Raw genomic sequence first — 22,784 nt, 5'->3', positions numbered from 1 at the left:
AAATTTTAGTATTTTCTTTGATTCAAACGCTTCAAAATACTTCACAGTTTTAAGTAAAGACCAAAGGATTCGCAAAGATTTCAAAGGTGGCTGAATAGCTTTGAAAAATTACGTTACTCGAGCCGATCGAAAGTGAAACTTGTCATGTCAGCACATTCTTTGACACCAACGTAATGGCATTTATTTACAGATTCTGGCCCACTGAATTATATTTCTCTTTGAAAACTGACCCAATAACAATGTTTTGTAGTTTCTATACTGTTAGTATTATTTTTGCCCTTATTTTGGTTTTCGTATTACAATAGGCGGTTGTAAAAATGCAGCGACTGACAAACTTTGTGTGACATTTCATGGTTGACTTGTTCCAGCCGCGATTAATAATTTTTCATATATGCAAATTCTGGCCGAATTCCCATGCGCGGACGCTGAAGCTGTTTTTAGCACAGAGGGTAATTTCCCTGGCATACCGAATGACGTAAGCGGTACAGGGCATGTTTGTGAAGGGAATTTTTCTTCATATCTCTAAAATCCTTCAACGACACAGCCAAAAAATAGATTACGCAATAAATTTGTTTAGTAAAGACCAAAGGATTCGCAAAGATTTGAAAGGTAGCTTAAAATAGCTTTAAAACATTACGTGACTCGAGGTCTAGCCGATCGAAAGTGAAACTTGTCATGTCAGCACATTCTTTGACACCAACGTAATGGCATTTATTTACAGATTCTGGCCCACTGAATTATATTTCTCTTTGAAAGCGTGGAAATTTAGTATTTTCCATGAGTCAAATGCTATAAAGTCGAACATCTCACACAAAACATTCTTTGTAAAGACAAAAATAAGAAAAAAATTTCCATTTGTTACTGATTTGTAGCTTCTAAACATCGCGTGATTCAAGCTCGACCGAGTGGAGGTCTGGGTCTGGTCACCGACAAAACGAAAAAAAACAAGAGCTCATAGAGCTTACAACTGCGCTGGTCTCGTGAGCACTTTAGGGGAGCCATGTGGGGGAACAAAAAATGCACCCCCTCCCCTTATCCCCTTTACCTGTGTCGAACAATGTTGCGACTGACAAACAAGATGGTATAAAGAAAACACCTTGCGTGACATTTCATGGTTGACTAGTTCCATCCGAAATTAAACATTTTTCTTATATGGCCATCCCAATAAAATGTTTCGTTTCCCATCGCCCGACCGACCCATTTTTTTCGAAATGTAAAAAAAAAAAAAAAAAATCCAGATTCACTAGTCAAAGAGGCAAGTACTTTAATTTACAAGCACACGATCTTGTTTGAACTTGTTTTATTAACAACAATTGGTATGATGTGATGTCCTTTTCATTAATAAACCATCGATACTAAGTTTTTCAAAGCCTGTTTCGTGCCAAGGGCATTAACGATTGTTCCAACATTCTCAGCGAGATCGACTGAAACAAAATTTTTCGGTTCTGCATCTCCTGGCTTCTTAAATGAACCCAGACCCCTTAACGTGTTCATTCTTTTTTTTTTTTTTTTGCCCGACCGACCGACCCACCATCACAAGAGACGGGGCGATGGGAAACGAAACATTTTATTGGGATGGCCTATGCTAATGGTGGCCAAATTTAATTCCCACGATCCTGATCCGTGAAACAAAAAAGTCTTTTAAATCAGCATCCAGTGTTGTCTTGAATTACCGTTTAAAGATTGAATAACCAGCTCCGAAAATGGAATATTGGAGCAAATAATTAAATCAAATTTGAGAAGAACACTAGACCTGTGTTTTGCTGAATGGGAATTCCCCGGAGAATTAATTTATCAATGACGTAACCCTTGAAAGTCAGGGCATGTTTGTCTCAGTAGTTTTCCATCAGATTTCAGAAATCCTATAGATGACACAGCTCCAAAAATAAATAACGCTAAAAAGTCGAATATTTTACACTTAACGTGCTAAGTTTAGACCAGAGGATTTGTTTAGTTTCCGTTTGTAGCAGATTTAAACCTTTCAGAGCATTGCGTGATTCTTGCCGATCAATGCCTTGTGAAAGTAAAAATTTGTTAACGCCAGCACATTCCAGGACACAAACGTAATGTAAATAAATGTAAATTCTTGCCCGCTAAAGCGTATTTATTTAAAGCGTAAAAAGTTTAGTATTTTCTTCGATTCAAACGCCTCAAAATACTTCACACTGAATTTTTTAAGTAAAGATTAATGGATTCGCAAAGATTTGAAAGGTAGCTGAAAATAGCTTTGAAAAATTACGTGACTCGAGGTCTAGCCGATCGAAAGTGAAACTTGTCATGTCAGCACATTCTTTAACACCAACGTAATGGTATTTATTCACAGATTTTGGCCCGCTGAAATATATTTTTCTTTCGAGGCATGAAAATTTAGAATTTTGTTTGAATAAAACGCTTCAAAAACGGACATCTCACGCTAAACATGCTTATTAAGACCAAAGCATTTGAAAATTTCCCATTAGTAAGTGTTTTCTAGCTTTTAAACCTTGCGTGACCCCAGCCTGGCCGAGCGGGGGCATCAGTCTGGTCACTGAGAAAAAAAAAAAAAAAAAAAAAAAAGGACGTGCAGAGCAAGAACTGCGCAGCGCAGTTAAAAAAAGGACGTGCAGAGCAAGAACTGCGCAGCGCAGTTAAAAAAAAAAAAAAAAAAAAAAGGACGTGCAGAGCAAGAACTGCGCAGCGCAGTTAAAAAAACCGCTTGCAGAGCAAGAACTGCGCAGCGCAGTTAATAATAATAAACCCCGTGCAGAGCAAGAACTGCGCAGCGCAGTTAATAATAATAAACCCCGTGCAGAGCAAGAACTGCGCAGCGCAGTTAATTAAGTTAACCACTGTATTGGTAAGCTACATGCTGTAGTACATACTTACCAAATATGGGAACAACGCCTGCGGCGATGACGTAGGGGAATGAAACGGCCAATAAGAGACAAGATACAACGGGTAAGGTCACGTGACGGAAGATGAACATGACGTTGACATTCCGAACACCATCCTGATAAACCTGAAACAAAACGGATAAATACAACTGGTTTAAACCAAAAGCTCCCTTGACTTTCTTTTCATAACTCCTACAAGTAACATCACTGATATCTGAATTGCTGGCCATTTCTGAAACAATCTTCAACGGGGGAGGATAAGCCCGTGATCAACACTTTTCATAAGTCATGACAAATACAACAATTGAAACAAAAATTTTCAAACGCAAAAAGTTTGTAGATATGTCCTTGTTTTCAGTCAAAGACTCTCTTGTTTCTGCCCAACTTTCCTTGATGTTATACATTGCGATACTTTGCTTCGTTGTTACAAGTCATTTTTGCCAAACTAGAGGAGGGCTAAGGGAAGGTGTCCAGATGAATTGCGCTGGACGTTGTGATCAAGTATCTCGACAGTAAGGGATAAAGTCGGCGTAGAAGAGCACAGAGAGTTATAGAGTTTACAAATTTGGTTTCTGCCCAGTCTTATTTGGGTCTTCATGCAACAGCAAAGGAGACAGGTTTCTTCTCAGTTTGTAGTCGCAAAACAAGCTAAACGTACTCTGCATGCATGCCTACAAGTTGTGACAAACTAAGCTGAATGGATAGATGTAGTGTCTAACCTGTTCCAATGCTCTCTTGAGCCACCAGTTCGGTCCCATCATGGTCACCGCACATATGATCTTCATGTGGAGCACGCCCAGAGCCCAGTCCTAATATGAACGCAAAACAGACACAAATTGGTTAGTCGAGACTGTAAGGGACTGGGACATCAAGTGGAAGTACGCTCACTCACCTGCCAGGGGAAGAACAAGGGGGTTTGATCAAGAGGGACTCGTAGAGGTGCTACCACGACGAGCTCAAACAGCAGTCCCAGCAACAAAGGTACCAGTCCAATCAGGGCAAGAGCCACAACAACACACTTGAGACCCTAAAAAATACAAATGAATGTTACTTTATTTTACAATGCACGACAAGTAAGCCCCAATTATGGACGAAATGTCACGGATGGCTCATCGTTAAACCTGAACCATCCTAATTTTCCTAATTCTCAAGACTGTTAAAATCATCACATTTGTTTATTTACAACAACACAGTTCATCTGAAAATTGACTGAGGGTGCGGTTCATCTGAAATGTTTATAAGTTACACGGTGCAGTTGAAAGAAAAACGTCCGAAGAGATTGTCAGCACTCGTGCAATCTTCTGATTGATTAATAGCAATCGGAGTCAACTCTTCGGATTTGCTGTGCGATGGTACTTGTTACCCAACTGCAGTTTAAAGAGACTATGTTACGGATTTTAACAGATCATTTTTGAACAGCCCAAATTTATAATTGTGTCCTAGGAAACCTAAAAATAATGGTCCATTTTTATCAACAATTGCTATTTAAGAGAATTAAAACTGTTTAAAAGTGCGTTTTGCTGCAGATGGCTCGGATGGAAATGGTTGCAATTTCAAAACGTTAGCCAACGTTTTCAAGTTGTTTCCGTGCGTCCTTAAAAAATTGTTGTTTATAGCCGTAGTTTAGTTTCTATCCCCAAATAAAGGTTATATATTCAGCTTAATGCTCAAAAGTTTAGAACAAAAATCTTCGAAATCCCCATGACATAGTCCCATTTAGAAGATTAGAGGCGAGGAACTTACCAGCATAAACCACTCGAAGAACTTCATGGCCACGCCCTTCCAGCCAAGAGGCACCCAGGAGACAAGTACACTGCCAATTCGGCAAACAAGCCAGATGATATACAGACCACATGCTGCTGTGTACAGCTCGTGCACGGAGGTATCGCCCATCCACAACAACATTACACTGCGGCCAATGGAAACTGAAGAAAAACATTACACCGATAAGTTGATAGCGAAGTTTCAATTGGCTGTCCAAAGTAATTATGTATGTGTTTACTTTCATTTGTAGTTGTTGAGCTAAACAGTAACCTGCGTCGCAGACGAGCTCTATCCGGATATGGGGGTTTAGTTCGACTGTAGACTGTCCACAGCCCTCTATTTTTTCGTGTTTTTTCGATTGATGAGCGCGCGGTGAGAACGGCGAGAGAACTGGACGCCAGCGCAAAACGGAAGAAGCAAGGGGGTGAAGGGCGGGGAGCGAAAAAAAAAATAGAGGGGCTGTAGACATCTTTGGAAATATTGAATTTCCCGTTTCTCCAGAAACGGAAAACTCCCATTGGTTGAGAGGCGGCAAAAGTGTCATCGCCTTAACAACGGCCAATCATGATTGCTTGCAGGCGGCGTCTTGCGGTTTGCTCGAGTTGTCATCATTGTTGACATGCTGTGATTTGTGATGAATCGATTATTGGAACGCTCGTTGGAGAAATTCCCAAACGTTTCGTCGCGCAAAGACGAGCAGAAAGAGGCTGTTCGCCACCTTTGTTCGAAGGACATAATTGGAATTTTTACCGACTGGCTTCGGAAAAGCCTTATCTACCAGCTGTATGCTATGGCGAAACAACTACAAGGAGATGGGAATGTTGTTGTTCTTGTTGTTTCGCCGCTAAAAAACATAGGCATAGCTTTTGCGGCATAACTTTTGGCGAATCACTTGGCCGGCATAACTTTTGCCTCGCCGAGGACGTGTGAGGCGAACGTGACATTCTTTTGAATCGCTCGTCACGATCAACTTGCCTTGTTGTAGGATCTACGCGCTAGAGATTTCTTTAAAAATTCAGCATTGCTTGCTGCAAGTCTAGCTTAGCTTTATATGCACAAGATGAACAACACAGTACTTGAACGAAATTCGTCTTCTTGCACTGCAATTTCCAAATCGACCAAGACGTCTGCCAAGTTTCGCCGTAAAACACCTTCGCGTTTTGGCTCGACAAATAAATTATCAGTAGAGATGTACGATGTCTTGCCGAAGTTCCCCAAGCGAATCGCGAATAAGCAGCCGCATATTCTGCAAAAATCGAAGGGACCGTTGATTTCGGCTTTCTGCCTCTTTTTGCAGGTTTTTTTTTTTTTTTTTTTTTTTTTTTTTGGGGGGGGGGGGGGGGGGTTTAAGAAGTCGTCTCAGACGATATCCGCAACACCGAAATAAAAACTCACGCGTTGTTGTCACAACACGTGTAGTTTTGTAAACTGTTGCTTAGTCAATTAAACAAGCCCCTTACTGCTCAAATTTAATTGGTCCGATTTAATTGAAAGGTCAAGAGGCGGAGTTGTAAATTACAAGGCGATGACAAGGGGAGGAGTCTAGTACTTCCACTTCTATTCAAAGATGTCTACAGCCTCTCTATTTTTCTTTTGCTCGCTTCCCGCCTCCCTCCCCCCGCGCGCTCACGCTTCGCGCCCGCTTCCTTTCGCTTTTTTGCGTTGAAAAATCGAGAGGCTGTCGGACAGTCTAGTTCGACTGCAACGCAGGCTAGCTTTACAACTGATTGGTTAAAAAAATCTTGTACAACGTGCGCCAGCCAATCAGAGCAAACATGCTGTTTTTTAACCAATCAAAAGCAGAATCAATTGCCGAGTGGTGCAAAGTAATAAGAGAACATTTCGATATACAATTTACTAGGAAATTTGGCGAAATAAGGCTACAACGTTTTGAAGTCATCTTGACTCCATTATCAAGTAGAAAGAAAGATAACGGTCAAGTCAAGATGATTTTAAAACGTCGTAGCCTTATTTCGCTAATTTTTATGGTGCAAAGTAACAGTGTTTAATTTTAAGCCAAAATAGTTATATTTAGCGAAACACCACAAAATTCGCTATTACGAGGTTTCGTTTATAAAGAACCTCCTCTGTAGTTCCTTAGCACTGGTTATTATAATATCAGCGTTCCACTCAAGAAAGGTGTCTCCACCACTCACCAGGTCCTGTTAAACACACGAAACTTGCAAAAGACAGCGACATACACATTAAAACGACAAGCAGCAGAATCTGGGGACAAACAATGCACATTATTAGCAAATCCCAACTTTCTGCTCTTTTTGGCTTGTGGAACATTTGGATGAAGTAAGGTAAAACGTCTGCATCAGGTCAAGGGTCCAATACTCCTGGAGCCTATCCTGGTTTCAGTAGGCATGAAACAATCTCATCCAATAAACGATTTAAAATAATTCCCCCCCCCCCCTCTTTAATAACCCCTCCCTCCTCAGAAGGTCCTAAAAAGAAATAAGCCCCGCCCCCAACATCAGGACGCTTAATGGAACTTCTACGGTAATTTTCCTTTAAGAAGGAAAACTGTTTAGATTACTACTTTTTTTCACAACTTGTTTTCTATAACATGCCTTGCACAATGGCTTTCACTCATCAAAAACTTTTGTGTTTTGTTACTGTCAACAACTCTCTAGCTTGTCGAGTCCCTTAGCAATGTTTCAGACGAAAGCCTTCAGGCTTGGTAAATTTCCAACAGACAAAAGGTGTTCCTGTTTCTGACAAGACTAGACTTAACAGTTACCCTGAAAGCAAACATGGGTGGTCTGATGTAAGGCTGAAATCCAAGTGCTGCTGCTCCTGCTCCTCCTTCAACAGCACCATGAGCACCAACCGGCGGTGGAGCCTGCACTGCATTATGGCCAGGAGGATTAACTTGAGGGACATTGTCTGCGTTCCTCTGGTTGTTCCGATTATTTAAATGCAAACCATACACCTAAAAGACAGAAACGTTGACAATAAGCTATCAAAGAAGTTCATGGCAATGACCGTGTACCTGTGGTTTATGAACACGTCAGCAATTCTTATTGGTTAATTTGTGTTTGTCAGGGCGAATTACTCTTGAGATTACTTAAGCTATTACAAATATTTCAGATACAAAAATCCTAAGAGCGATAACAACTTAAGACTTAGTGAGCACTTACATTCGCTGCACCATCCAAAGGCACATCTCCGAGAAGATAGGATCTGAGGTTTCTGCAAATAAAGCACAAGACAAACTTAGTGTTTAGGGTGTCAGTTTTTGAAGGTCACTTGTTCAAGACCTTCACTTTTTTTTGATTTAGGTAAAAAGGGTAAGTCTGTGTCCGAGCCAAGTGGCCCATACAGCCTGAGCTTATCTCAGTTTCCGTAGCATTAAGCGACCAGGAGTATTGCTACTCCCCCCTAGATGGGATGCTAGTCCATCGCAGGGTTACCCCCCAGCAGTAAATTCGCCGGTACCCATTTATACACCTGGGTGTAGAGAGGCACTGTGAGAGTAAAGTGTCTTGCCCAAGAACAAAATGAAGTACCCCAGCCAGGGCTGGAACCTGGGCCGTTCAACTCGGAGTCGAGCGCACTAACCAATAGGCCACTGAGCCTCTCACGTCACCTTCACTGTGTTTTGTTCTAGGTAGCCCCAAGCTTATCCCGGTTTCCGTAGCATGAAGTGACTAGGAGTATTAATTTTTCTACTCCCAGCATTAAATTCGCCAAAAACCCATTTATACACCTGGGTGAAGAGGCACTATGAGAGCAAAGTGTCTTGCCCCCAGCCCACTACCGCCAGCCAGGGCTCAAACCCAGACCACTTGAGTCCAGTACACTAACCATGAGGCCACTGCGCCTCCTATTGAGGTATGCTCTACAGAGGTATCAATAATAATTGTTTATAGGAGATTACTTCTTAGGAAACTTACAGGACAAATGCAGCTGCCACAGCCCAGCCACGCATGACGTTCTTCAGCCATTGTCGAGTATGACCTTGCTCTAACAATGCTGGTAAAACAACTTGAAGTAGCAGCAACTCCAGAGATAATTCACTGACTGGCACCTCACTGAAGAAATTAAAATGATACAAAAGCGTTCTTTGAGATGAACTGAACATGTGTATCGTTGATGGCATGGCAGTTAGAGAAAGTACATTCTCAAACTCAAACAATAGAAAATCATAACCCTGAAGGAGGTTTGGATAACCGGTCTTTATTAGCATAGATATTTACAATTTTATTTCTCCGTTTACTCCGTAGTTTCAATTGAGAAGGTATATCAAACACTCATGACAGTGTTTCATAGGCTATTCAAACACCGAATTTCGTCAAAAATACTCCGCTGCACAACATATTTCAACTCTCTTCTCGGTGTTCGGACGTCCCGATGAGACACTTCTCTTGTGTTTGATATATAATATTTACATCACGTATAGCACTGGGTTCTCCAAACTCATTAAATTTAGATTTTATTATTTTTCAACACTTTTGGTTCCAAATCTCAAATTAGTTATTCTCTAATATTGCAAAGAGAAAGTAGAGAAAATGGACACTGATCACAACTGGAAATTAGATGGTTAGGATGAAAACACATCCACAAGAATGCAGGGACCAATATACTGTTTTAAACAAGAGTGTAGGGAAATGGAGCTGACCTTGATAACTGGACGTTGTAAGGTAAGAAGTTTGGTAGGAGCCATTTGATGAGTCTGACAGGAAGGTACATCATCAGCAATACTGTGGTACCAAACACAACCTGACAAAGAAAAAACACAGGTGAGAGGGGTTCAACCTCCAGTATGATACCCTGGGTGCCAGACCCTTTTTTTTCCGTTTGCAGCTTTGCCTCTGGCAGATAGCGGCTTTGCCACAAAAAAGAAATAAGACCTGGTACCCAGAGTACCTGTATGATTACAGCTACTTCAATGAATGTCTGGTTTAAAACTATTTCATGTGAACTTAAGATGCCTGTTGCAAAGAGGCCATCATATTTTAAAGTTTGCAAGTAGATTAAATACGTTCGACTGGGGTTTTCAAAATGTTTTGAAGTAGGCAGCAGCAAATGGAAGAGTAGGTAGCTGTGACAATGCCGAGCTTGTTTGTCACATGCTGATTGCTATGACCAGAGTAACCAATGAGATATAATCAAGTAGCTGGTGGAACGTGGTTGCCAGCTTGTTTTGAAAACCAAAAATACAAATATACATGTACAAACAAACTCACCAGAGATAGCAAGAACCTCCTTGCATGTCTGTACACTGGAAGTCGTATCATCTGAAATGACAAAAAATGTTATGTTAAAATAGAATTGAACTAAAAAAAATGCCATCCTACAAAAATGCCAAGATAAAAGAGGGAAGACTTGTTCTATGCAACATTATTGAAAAAGGCGAGATTAGGTAAGTTTGTGTTTGGTTGAATTTCTGCTACCAGCCACTTGTTAATGGACACCTCTCCTACAGGGACACTTAGCCATGGTACTCTGAGACACAAACACACAAACACTACATTTGTCATGTAAGTAGGCAATTTAGTGGACACTCAAGTTGTGGTTCTGGACATACACACAGACTAATTTTGTCACTTTCCACATGTTAATATTATTATGACCTCCCCTAAGTAAATTTATGGCCAAACAGATAGACTTGAAAATGGAAAGCTAACAGTGCTCTCAAGAGGACTGCTCATAAAAAGTCTGGCTCTTTGTTGAATTTACTAAATTCTGGAACTATAAGCTAACATTTCTGGACCAACTTATACCCACTTATGTTTTGTTAAACAATTTGCTCACCTCCTGTACTGGGTGAAAGTCAGGGTCATTCAGATTTCTCAAGAACCACAGGACACCTGGTCTAAGGACCTCTCTGAGCAAGAGCACAAATGAAGCAAAGTAGAACACATAAACCATCCCAACAAGCCAGTGAAGGAACATGGCTGTACCTTGGAAAATAAAACAGCAGTGGCTTAGTAGAACATACATGGAACACATGACATTATTAATTATCACCACATAGTATCATGGGCCCACAAAAGGACTACAGCTACATATCACTCTGCACAAACTGCGTGCATATATAATACTTCAAATAAGACCCCCAGTGTCACCATTCTATCTCTGTCTGCATCTCTTTACATTTCTTACAGTTCTTATAGTTCTTATGGTTCTACAATTTACAATCTCTTTGTCACATAATAGTCTCAAAACTGCTGATAAACTTCTTATTCAAGCCAGCTCTTTGTATAAGGTGCTTGAAATGTGTAACTAACGAGTAACTGACAGTATTAACACAATCCATAACTTTAATTTATGAAATTTACATGGTCCAGGTTTCAGGTTTAGCATTCAGAGTTCAAGTTTTTTGCATAAAGAAAAATAATTTTTTGTACAAGTTACATTACCTGGTGCTGAATCAACACTTATAAGTCTGTCCTTCAGAGTAGCTCCAAAAAGGGACTAAAAAGAAAAAATGGTAGACTTACACATTGAACCCCAAACTCCCTCACTGTTTGCTCAATTAACATACACGTATCCCATTACATACAGCTGGTTTGTTGCTTTTTGTCAATGTGATGGGGAAGGGACTACCTCAAGAGGGACTAGCCTAGTGACCCCAAGGATGTTGCTCTTTGTTTCCTTCCCATAATATATGTTACAGTAAAAATGATATCGTGAACACTCTGGATCACATTTCTCAAAATAACACCCAAGCTACAAAGATGAAGTCTGCACTTGGGCCAAAGTGGCCAACACAAGAAGAGCTTATAAGCGATTTATTACATGACTTTATAATTGAAAACGAGCAGTAGAAACTTGACCTCATTCAATACTTGGAGAATACTGGAATGGCAACAAAGCATTAAATTTCTGATTGGCCAATTGTAGTATTGGCCCTCACAACTGTCTTACTTTTGTAATAAATTTAGATCATGGAACAACTAGCCCAGTTCAATGATCTAGGTGCAACTGGATCAATAGCCAGTTGTTGAGACAAACATATAGGTATCTAATGTAATGTTTGTTGATTTTTACATGTACCATAAAGTTCTACAGAAGGCACTCACCAGTGAACATACATCTAACCACCATCCACAAACCAATGGAAACAATCCAATCTCCACCAGCATTAACAGTGAAACCTGCCATGAAAAGTCAGGAAGCATCAGTGTAAGAATTGTGGTGTTATTTAGCAAGATGTGTTATCATAACAGGTTGTTTATTAAAAAAAATTAATAGAAAAATTCAATACTCTACAAACTTTCATTGTAAATAAAATGTTTGTCTTTATTTCCTTTTTAAAAAATTGTGTGTTAGCCTTTATTACACACAAAAATAATAATGTTTCGGAAAATTTGAAGTGGAGTCCCAATTTCTTGAGCCCTTGATTTCTCAAGCCCACAATAACTCAAACCAAAAGTTGTTTTCCTTGGATTTTCCCTTCTCCCCCCTTCCCTTGATTTCTCGGACTCCCCGGCAATTTCGCCAGCCTATTTTTGTTCCTTTGGAAGTTCAGGAAATCAAGATTCCACTGTACTGATTCAGGGCTCGAGACTAACTTTTTTGCTAACTAGCCAAGTGGCTAGTGACAGCTTTGATTTCACTAGCCAAAACTTGTTTTCTACTAGCCACAATTTTTAAGCATAGTTCTTCTTTAATAAGGTTTGAACTTTAATACCGGTAGTTCTTCTTATTATTTCTGTGAAAACAATGTCTGATAATGTTTAAACCTTTAAACCTTGGGCTTTGTTCTTCACTATAAAAATTGTACATGTTCTTGCGATTTTGTGAACTAGAATTTTGTTTAAAGCTTCACATTCTATAATGTCAACAGTTTACTTGTTAGTTATATTCTCTGAGAGACGATTTTAATAAATGCGGTTTCTTGCCACTAATGCCTGATTTTTTCACTAGCCATTTTGGCTAGTGAAAGGCCAAAACCCACTAGCCAAAACTGCATTTTTACTAGCCTTTGGCTAGTTGGCTACCGTTAGTCTCGAGCCCTGTGATTTGTCTGGCTTTAGACTTGATGACCTGAACAACCATGCTAAAATAAGTCTTAGTACTAATCAGTATCCAGCCACATGACCAACATTCAGGTGGTAGGGCAAATTTTTTTTCAGTGATTCTCTATTATGGGTTCCTAGACCTAATGGAGCACCCCAAATGAGAGGTCAACAACAGTGTCTTTCTTACTCAAGGGGTACCATTTTGGATCACTTTTGTTTACATACTTAAGGCAACTACATAGAGCAGTTTTCAATTGAGTGTTGTAAAACCAAAACCAATGTAATTACTTCGGCCAATCACAAAAGACACGGACAATCCAGTGAACCAATCAAAACTCGAAGCAAATACATGTAACCGGCACGAAGTGTGGAAAAACGTGGGCGAGCGAGTCATGATTGGTTTTGGTTTTAGTTCTGATTGGCTGAGAAAGTGGCGCGAGATTTTAAAGCCAATCACTGAGCGTAGTAATTCAAAACCAAAGCAAACGCAATTTACTTTCGACACTCAAGTGAAAACCACTCCAAACTCTCATACTATGGTGCTTCACATAGCAATTCTCCACCTTGTGTACTTCAACATTGTAGTACTTACACCAAGTTAAAGCTGTTACAAGTTAATTAACATACTGTTTAATACAGTATTTTTGTTGTTACTCATATTGAGGCTGACCTTCTAAAGCAACATAGTTTTAATAATTTTACTTACTTTGACTACTACATAACACAATCCCAATATTCTTTTAGGTCTGGAGAAAAAAAGGAAAATAGCAATACACATTGGTTGTGTGAATCATAATTTGACAGTAACTAACTTTCTACAAAGAAGTAGCCATAAGGATATACCGTAGTTATTCGGTTATAAGGCGCACTCGGTTATAAGACGCACCCCAAACTTGGCAACATTGTTATGCTAAGTTTACAAACTGAAAATTCTCAGAAAACACTCGGTTATAAGACGCACCATGAGTTGGAGAGTTGAAAAGATGTAGTGATCAATTTAAGGACAGTTTTTTCTTTCAAAATTTGAATGTTTGAATGTTGTTCATACTCCTTGGCACAATCTTCGAGTAAAAAGCTAACATTTCCTGCTAAAAAAGACGTACCGTAGTTATTCGGTTATAAGGCGCACTCGGTTATAAGACGCACCCCAAACTTGGCAACATTGTTATGCTAAGTTTACAAACTGAAAATTCTCAGAAAACACTCGGTTATAAGACGCACCATGAGTTGGAGAGTTGAAAAGATGTAGTGATCAATTTAAGGACAGTTTTTTCTTTCAAAATTTGAATGTTTGAATGTTGTTCATACTCCTTGGCACAATCTTCGAGTAAAAAGCTAACATTTCCTGCTAAAAAAGACGTAAATCCACTTGAGCAAAACATCTTTCCATCGTTCAGGCTTCGAACTTAGCTGCTTAGTAACCTGGCAGATGTGTAGTTACCAGTGACCACTGAGTTTGTAGCTTGGTTACCAAGTTCTCAAGCATGCTTCGTATCGCTACGAACTTTGTTTATCGAGTGTTTTTCAAAGATTCTCAAGCTTTTTTGATGTTTTCCTTGTCTTCTAAAGTCATTTTCCACTTTCCACGCTTAGAAAGGTTTGTTACAAATGAGTATGCTTGGTTTTCTTTGTCTACTTTCAACAACATGCTGGCATATACTGGTGTTACTTAAACTCGTTTTATATCCGCGATAAAAAACTTTGCGTTTAAACTTAAGATGTTTCTTATCTCTTTAATACTGTAAAAGTCAATAAACAACATTAAGTGTTTTCATTTTTCTTGTTTTAACTGTAAGTTCCACTAAAATGGCGGTCATAAGATTTTGTTGGGCGAAAATACTCGGCTATAAGACGCACCCTAATTTTGGCATGAACTTCCCACAGAAAAACAGATTTTTCCCGAAAAAACCGTGCGCCTTATAACCGAATAACTACGGTAAACTTAACAAGCCTAATAAGCAGAACATGTCAATTCCAATATAATTACCTTCTCAATCCACAAAGAGATGCTACACTCTGTACAAAGAGTCAAGGAAACATTTACAACACTACAGTAACTACATTATGCAAAAGGCTTGAACAGTTAAAAACAAGTTGCTGAATATGTACATTGTAGTTATGAACAGTTGTGCAGTGTCATTTCTAAAGAATGCCATATAAATTCTAATTTACAATAATCAAAAAGGGAATGCCTGAAATTTGAGTACAGTTCAGTGAAGTTTAGTGTGTGCTTAGTCTAATGAAACTAATTTTAAAATCTATTTTTGTCTACATACAGAAACTGTTATAATGTTTGAAGCATGCTACTGCAGCTACCAGGTACATGTAGTTTGGTGACTGAATAGAATTCAAGGAACTCTTTACGCTAAAAAGTTTTAGCCTATAAAAAGGTAAAACTTCAGTTGTAGATACCGGTATAACTAAAATTAGTTTTTTGAAATAAAGGATACATGACACAATATAAGAGAGAAAGCAATAATCACATATCCCAAAACAGCAGTTAACAGGCCTTCAAATTTGGATGATTGGAACTACAAAATAAGGAACAAAGAAAGCCATTGTGAAAGCTTTTGATACATAAACAAATTAATAAACAAAAGTACAACATGAAACACTTTTCTGCCCCCCCCCCCCCCCTCTCTCCGGTAAATGTTGTGTTTTGTAAGTATTTTACTGACTGGTTCAGTGCGATTGTGCTGCTGGTGGTGGCCGCTCGTAGGGTTGCCATGGGTAACCTCCTTACGCATGCCTAATTGCTGCCTGGCTTTAACTAACCTCTAAGGCACCAGCTCCCAAGCTTATAATTATATTAAATTTCAATTTTTTTAGCTTTGAACTTCTCCCCCATTTGCACTTTGAAAGGCTAACTGATTGATCACTAGAGATTTCTTTGTAATTACCACAAATTCAAAATATTCTTAGCTATCGGCACAATGAAAGGTGTTTAAAAAACCTTGTTGCTTACCACTTCTTCGAGAGACAATAAAATAACAGTAAACTGGCCAATGTGGAAGGGACAGAAGGCTGTAAAATAAAACAACATACCCTCACATTACAATTGACACGCAGCTAGGAAGCAAATGGCAAAAATTGACCAGCACTTAATTTTAATTTGGTTAATTAAAAAATATGTTATTACCTGGCAGGTAATGGTTACTTACCAAAGACCAGAATAAAGGATGTATTGAGAGAAACCACCCAGAAGACATGCTCCTAAAACAGAAAAGTCAGAATGTTGCACGAGGATTTCAAAAGGCTAATGTTTCAACAGAATGAAAATGAAAATGAAAATTTGGTCCACCATTCAGAAGCAAACTTACCAAAAATACTAAAGAGCCATCCAGCCCGAGCATCTGTGGAGAGAGAAAACATTTTCTACATTGAGTTATTGGCAAAAACTCATAACAGTGTTGCTGTTTTGTAACCTAACTTAACCCCAATTTGGTTTTGACCAGAAAGCAAAAAATTAATGATTATCATACCCTTTCCCATGTGAGTTCCTCTGCAGCTCTTTCCCATTCAACAGGATTCCAATTTCCATCATCTGCAAGAACAATAACGGAGGGCACTTAGTTGACTGCAAAAGCATTAAGCTGTAAACTTGCTATTCTAATGTTAATGATCAAAACAATCAGGCACCTAAGTAGTGCACATTCTTTAAGTTATCAATGTTGTCACTACGCCAAACGTGAACAAGAAACCCCAGAGGGGGGCTTCTATATGAAAGGGGTGGGATGCTTGTAAGAAAATTTGAATTAAACCCCTAAAAATACCAACTGGTCTAGACTGCCAACAAAGTATGATGGCAATTTTTTATTTCTCAATGCACAACTCTAAAAGAGACCTTGACTTCTAAAAATATTTTCGTTCTGTCCTGTCCCCCCTACCCCACCCCGGTAAGAAAATGTTTCTTTTTCTGCTAAATTTTCTGTGGTTGACCCGGTAAACCAAAATGAAAAGTAGTTCTTATAAGTGTAACTGTCTGGGTAAGAGTAGCTCTGAAAAGAACTGTTGTTGGTGACTGAAGTTTCGATACCAGCGTGCAGAGAAGTGCATGTCTGATAGCCCAGGGCTAGTGGATTTTGCAGTCGGGCTAGTGAAAGTTTTCGGAAGTTTTTGAGGAAATTAATCATGCTTAGAAGGATTTTTTGGGCTAGTCAAAATGACTTTTGGGCTAGTTTATCCTGGCTACAGCTTTCCAGGCTGGACAATTCAACTTCTTTGCACCCAGGATACCCTGAGTGAAAGTCATCTTCTGAGTCAAGTGAGAACAGATTGATGTAGTACTGACCATCTCCATTCTGAGCTCCATTTTCTCCATCTTGATTAGCTTCATTGTTCTCTTCCTCATCAGGAACTTCTTGTGCATTGTTAACATTTTCCCCTACCCCACCACCCTCAGCTGCATCCCCAGCACCACCCCCAGCATCATTATTTACCTACAATGTAACAAAATATATATCACTTGTAGTTAACAATTAAACGGTTGCCTAAATGGATATGTGGCAGGGATGTAGCTGAGATTTCCAACAGACGAAATTTTCTTGAACACAGGCAGAAAATTTGGGTCACAATAAAAGAAAGATCTAACCAGACACAGTCTTTTAGCTGGAAAAATCAAGTCCTCAGGTGGTGATTTTCCGCCTTCCGCCTATTATTTACATCCATGATATGCGGGGGCGGGGGGAGGGGGGTTCATCTGTACCCTTGGTACAATCTGGTATTTCCCTTTGTTTTAAATTCATTATGATAATCATATTAATATTACCATACAGAAGAACAAACAATAAAGGAAAACACCAAATTGTACCAAAGGTAAGATTGAACCACCACATATACATTTTTGGTTTTAAAACATTTCTTGGGGTTAGGGGCACTTAAAGCTTCTTATATTGCTGTCAGACTGGTGCAGCATAAGGGCATCCACCTACTACAAATCTTATTAAAAAGACTGAGTGTCTTTAATAATAAGGTAAGTGTCTAAATTTCAGTTGGTAAAATAACTTTCAAAAGTCACATGTTTGTCATTCTAGTCACATTGCATGGTATTTTTGTCTGTGAAACTAGTAAACTAAGCTATACATTCCCCTCCTAAGTGTATAGCTTTTGCACGTTTTCAACTTACAGCATTAACTTGGGGAAGTGGATCAACAACATTGGGTTCCAGCCATTCTGGCCCACCATTCATCACAATCTGTTCCCGTAACCACACCAAGCTGATGAACGCACACAGTGTACAGGCTACCACAAAACACCCTCGTATACAGTCTGAGAATAAATTTTCACTGCAGAGACAAAGATGTACAAAAAAATTACAATCTTCTCCACTAATCAGTGCACTTTTTGTAAATTTTATAGTTGGGAGAATCTTCAAAACAGCACTTTCAGTCTATATATAATTATGTCTTTCCAGAAATCAGAGCTTCAGGAGGCTTGTGGGAGGAAGGCTACCATAAGTTCAAATTAATGTGACAAACTTCAAGCATACTACAGGAAAGAAAATGATAGTGCATCATGCGTGTATAATTGAAAAATAAAAAATCTACTCTTAACTTACGTTGATAACATATCTAATGGAAGAGTAAGAAGTGAATTGACAGATCCAGCAAATAGGCATCTGTATATACGATCTAAAATGCAAACAAAATATAATTGTCGAGTTAAAAATTATAAAAGCAGCCTACATCATGAGTTTGAGTGCACCCAATTTTTTCAACACTTTATAAAAAGAAAATAGTTAACTTGTTCCTTGTGCATTGTTATAAGAATTTTTAAAGAACCTTTGAGAAGTGCAAAAAGCACCTCGTGCTCTTCTATGTGCTTCTCTTGCATGCTTATATAACTCAACAATGCACTTGGGTTCGCCGTCTATTCACTCAGTTATACATTAGTCTACAAATAATATGTGTTAACTCACATGCTGTTATAGGCACAACTCCAAGCCATGCCAAGGCAACCAGTGTGTAATGAAGCCAATATTTCAGAGCTCTAAGAATATTTGTTATTAAGCCACCAACAAAGTCCTTGACAGGAAGTCTGTTTGGCATGTCTGGCGCATAAACTGCGGAGAGGCAAATATCAGAAGCGAACAAATCAGGTATAACTAATGATATCACAAAACTATACATTATTGAAACACAAGATACACTGATGTAGCTGTACAGGACTTTCCAGGTTTTTTTAGGACCTGTATGAACCCTGTCAACAGGCGGCCAACAGTTTACCGACAGTATACCAACATCTGTTCAGAACACTTACTTGGTTTGAAAGCAAACCGATGATTACATAATTCGCAATATCTGAAACAGACACAAACAGAAACATTTCAACTCCAAGAATCTCTTTTTCAGGTCAAAAGGAGGTTGCTGCTTTTTATATTATTTGGTTGTTAAATACATCTTCAAGCCAGCAATTAGTTGAACACCTAAAGGTAACCTAGTTGCAATGCTAGTCGGATCAATTTAAGGCACCCTCCCCTAAGGGTTTCCCTAGCAACTGAGCACTACCTGTTATGATTTATTGGACAGGTATACTCCAAGATAGAGACAGTGTTAGAATAATGATTCTTACCAAAAAATACAAGACAAGAAACCCAGCCAGGACTCAAACTCGGACTTCTTGATCCAGAGTCCAAAGCAACAACCATTATGCATGGTACATGTAGGTGCAGTAGCCTAATGGTTAGTATGTGCTGGACTCAGGATTGGGAGGTCCCGGTTCAATCCCCGGCTGGGGTCACTGTGTCGTGTCCTCAATCAAGACACTTGTAACTCCCACAGTGCCTCTCAGGTGTATAAATAGGTACTGGCAATTAAATGCTTGGGTAACCTTGCAATGGACTAGCATCCCATCAAGGGGGGGGGGGGGGAGAGAGAGAGAGTAGAAAATAATGCTACTAGTTGACAGTTTCATGCTACCAGTCTCTAATGTAGACTCTACCTACTGCAATTATCATAAGGCAAAGATTCCCATGCCTGGCCTGACCTGTCAATTCCTGGGACTGTTGTTTTTTTTGCATGCTTTGTTTGTGTATTAAAATTCACAAAGAAACCAATACTTACTCTTTTTTGCTGTGTTTAAGCCACTGTACCAAACTGTAAATAAACATTCAGACAAAATCAGTAACAAGCAACTTTGAAAAATATGGTGTGCAAAGAGCGGTTTTCACTTGAGTGTCGAAAGTAATTTGTGTTTGCTTTGGTTTTGCGTTCACTACGCTTAGTGATTGGTTTAAAAATTTTGTGCCACTTTTTCGGCCAATCAGGAGTAAAACCAAAACCAATCGCGACTCGCTCGCGCACGTTTTCCCGCGCTTCGTGCCAACTACATGTATTCGCTTCGAGTTTTGATTGGTTCACTGGATTGTCTGTGTCCTTTGTGATTGGCCAGAGTAATTACTTTGGTTTTGGTTTTACGACACTCAATTGAAAACTGCTCTATTATTCTTTGGTTATTACTGGGGCTGTAGGTACCAAGTCAAGGGTTTGTGGTGAAGGATTAGGTGTGACAGTGGATAAAATTTTAAATTTGATCTAGGTGAAATTTTGAAAATCCATGGTAAAATCTTTAAGTATGGAATTTGCGTGAAGGGTCACAAATTGGCATGGTGTAAACAAAAGACAAATTCACTAACAAATTTAAAACAAGTAAAAGAAGGCAATATCTTGTACTAAGGAAATTATCAAAAATGTTATCGTAGCGACCTCTGTACATGATTTCATCCAAATGAAGCCTGTTTCGTTCTTTTCAGAAAAATTATGGCGTAGTCTAAATTTGTCATTTTTACTAATTAATTTACGACATTTTTTGCCTGCATTTTGGCAGTTATTTTTCCTATATAGTGCAGATTCCTTAAAAGTTACAAAAGCCCACACTTTGATATCATGCCAGTCATTGCTATGTAGTTAAATATCGCTTTTTACCTTTTGGTAAAGGTTATCTACAAGGTTAAGCTATGAACTCAACGAAAGCTTGAGTTCAAGCTGTGTAAGGCTGTAGCTTAAATATTAAAGGTTTTTTCCTGTCATGCTTCAATCAATCAATCAATCAACAACTTTATTAATGTGTCAGTACAATTCTAGCCGAGAGTGAAACACTCTCTACTAATAGGGGACACATAAAATAATAATAAGACTTAAAATTGATATTTACAATAAAACAGACTAAAATTTAACTACGCTTTTTACAAATAATTTCAATAACAATTTTAAAATAAGTTAATTAGTATTTAAAATAAATCATGTTCTACATAAAACGCAGTTGTCACATCCATGTTCAATTTTCAGTGAAAGGTTAGTTAAAGTGATCTGTCTTTTAAAAGATTGCAGAGACGGTAAGTTTTTTAAGTTAGTTGGGAGTCGATTCCACAGCATAGGCCCGATATATCTTAGCGAGTGTTTCCCATAGGTGACAGTATTAAATCTGGCAATGTGGAAATCTGCGCCTCTAAGGTTGTAAGTAGAACTTTTCAATGAAAACAAATTTTTGACATTCGGGGGGCACAGATCATGCTTCACTTTGAACATAATACAGGCTATATCCTGTAGCCTTCTTTCATTAAGAGATTTTAAGTTAGCTTTCTTCAGTAGTTGCTCATATGTAGATTTGCTGTCTCTGAAGACTGCACGCAAACCTCTCTCCTGGGTGCGTTCGAGCTTTCTCTTGTCACTTGCTCGGCAGAAATGCCAGGTAAGATGGCAATAAGTGAGGTACGGAAGAATTGCAGCTTTAAAAAGGTGTAGTTTCGTAACGGTGGGTACTAAGTTCTTGAGTCTCATTAATACACCTATCCTCTGGTTCGCTTTCTTGCACATGATATTTATGTGCTCGCTGAAATTAAGCATGTTGTCAATAGTGACACCTAATAACTTAATACTGTTCAGAGATTCAATGTCAGTTCCTTGTACATTTAAGCTTATCTCGTCTCTGCTGTCCCTTTGTTTATTGTTGATTAGCATGGTATGGTATTTCGATAGGTTCCCTTTAAGTAAGTTCGACTCGTACCATAAAGAGGCTTTTGTTGCGCTCGCATTAAGGTTGTCATTAATTGACGTAAGGTTATTGCTGATTTCGAAAAGCTGATGGTCATCAGCGTACATGCTTAGGTTCTGTTCAATTTCATAGACTTAGTCATTTTGAAAAATATTCCACAATAACGGTCCCAACGCTGATCCCTGGGGGCAACCTTGGTTAACTTGTTTCCAAGATCTTTTTTGAGATGCCAGCTTTACTCTGCTGGAGCGATCACATAAATAGGAGCGTAACAAATTAATGAGATTCTCTTCAAAGCCATATGCTCTGAGTTTGCTCAGCAACAGAGCTGGATGCATGGAGTCGAAAGCCTTTGACCTGTCACTAACCTGACCTGTCACAGACTATTACATGGCATTGGCTTCTTAATTATTTGTTAAATAAATGGTAGATGAAAGTTTTTATTAAATCTGTAAAACAAGGAAATCATGCAGATATCTTCACTGCACAAATCCTTTTGCAGCTTTCTTTTCTTTTTCTTTCAGTTTAAAAATAACATAGATCTTCCGGTCTGAGCTACAGGATGATTAAAGGGTCCCTCTGAACCGAAATTGATAAAAACATATTAATTCGAAACCAAAAGATGTTATTCAAAATTTTTTTTTTTCATTTTCATTCCAGTTATACACGTCTTTTTGTTTCTGTTGCACTTTAAGGAAACTACTTCACACGCCATATTATTTAAATAGCTCGTCATTCCCTGCCACAATCAATCCTAATCACCGATATTTATCCAGCTTTGAATCAAGCGAGCGAGTTGTAAATACAGAACCATACGTACCATTCTTGATGGATATATTTAATACTTCCCGTGCAGATACATGGATGGTACAATGGCTTATCGTGGGTCCCTTCAGCTCGGCAAACCCTGCATATATCGACTGAAGGAAGAAAAAAAAAATTATTACAAAACTGAGCGTCAAAACACACAAGAAATCGTAACCCTAAAATCCCTTTCATTTTTCACAAGAAAAGGAGATTCTCGCGAAATCTTTGAAAACGTCCAAATAGAATCAAGTTAACCCTCCAAGGATAACTATTTAGATTTCGATTAAACGATATAGGAAAGTAAATACAGCCATAATTCTTCCCACCTTCGTGCACATCGTCGTCCATCTTGTTTCGTTTCGTCAAAGACTAT

General features: G+C 38.8%; 1 protein-coding gene across 1 annotated transcript in view; it reads right to left on the bottom strand.

Moving 5' to 3' along the window:
- LOC144651659 (E3 ubiquitin-protein ligase MARCHF6-like) overlaps positions 1-22,777 on the bottom strand; it is a 35,910-nt gene extending 13,133 nt beyond the window's left edge. The window contains exons 1-28 of the mRNA XM_078511607.1: positions 22,738-22,777; positions 22,425-22,524; positions 19,675-19,707; positions 18,872-18,912; positions 18,531-18,674; positions 18,171-18,243; positions 17,739-17,898; positions 16,905-17,052; positions 16,096-16,157; positions 15,934-15,966; positions 15,775-15,826; positions 15,579-15,637; positions 15,064-15,144; positions 14,601-14,629; positions 13,320-13,359; positions 11,672-11,746; positions 11,009-11,063; positions 10,401-10,549; positions 9,833-9,883; positions 9,265-9,365; positions 8,540-8,677; positions 7,784-7,835; positions 7,384-7,575; positions 6,794-6,863; positions 4,617-4,798; positions 3,766-3,900; positions 3,593-3,682; positions 2,866-2,998 (exon numbers count right to left, since the gene is read on the bottom strand). Of these exons, the coding sequence (XP_078367733.1) occupies positions 2,866-2,998; positions 3,593-3,682; positions 3,766-3,900; positions 4,617-4,798; positions 6,794-6,863; positions 7,384-7,575; positions 7,784-7,835; positions 8,540-8,677; positions 9,265-9,365; positions 9,833-9,883; positions 10,401-10,549; positions 11,009-11,063; positions 11,672-11,746; positions 13,320-13,359; positions 14,601-14,629; positions 15,064-15,144; positions 15,579-15,637; positions 15,775-15,826; positions 15,934-15,966; positions 16,096-16,157; positions 16,905-17,052; positions 17,739-17,898; positions 18,171-18,243; positions 18,531-18,674; positions 18,872-18,912; positions 19,675-19,707; positions 22,425-22,524; positions 22,738-22,759 (2,500 nt within the window). The 5' untranslated portion in view covers positions 22,760-22,777. The remainder of the gene's footprint in view (positions 1-2,865; positions 2,999-3,592; positions 3,683-3,765; positions 3,901-4,616; positions 4,799-6,793; positions 6,864-7,383; positions 7,576-7,783; positions 7,836-8,539; positions 8,678-9,264; positions 9,366-9,832; positions 9,884-10,400; positions 10,550-11,008; positions 11,064-11,671; positions 11,747-13,319; positions 13,360-14,600; positions 14,630-15,063; positions 15,145-15,578; positions 15,638-15,774; positions 15,827-15,933; positions 15,967-16,095; positions 16,158-16,904; positions 17,053-17,738; positions 17,899-18,170; positions 18,244-18,530; positions 18,675-18,871; positions 18,913-19,674; positions 19,708-22,424; positions 22,525-22,737) is intronic.
- Positions 22,778-22,784: the final 7 nt, after the last annotated feature.

The sequence above is a fragment of the Oculina patagonica genome, chromosome 4 (assembly GCF_052425735.1).
Source record: "Oculina patagonica isolate OP01 chromosome 4, crgOcupat, whole genome shotgun sequence".
Lineage (NCBI taxonomy): Eukaryota > Metazoa > Cnidaria > Anthozoa > Scleractinia > Oculinidae > Oculina > Oculina patagonica.
The sequence above is the reverse complement of the archived record's forward strand: the minus strand, read 5'-3'. Positions and strand labels throughout refer to the sequence as shown.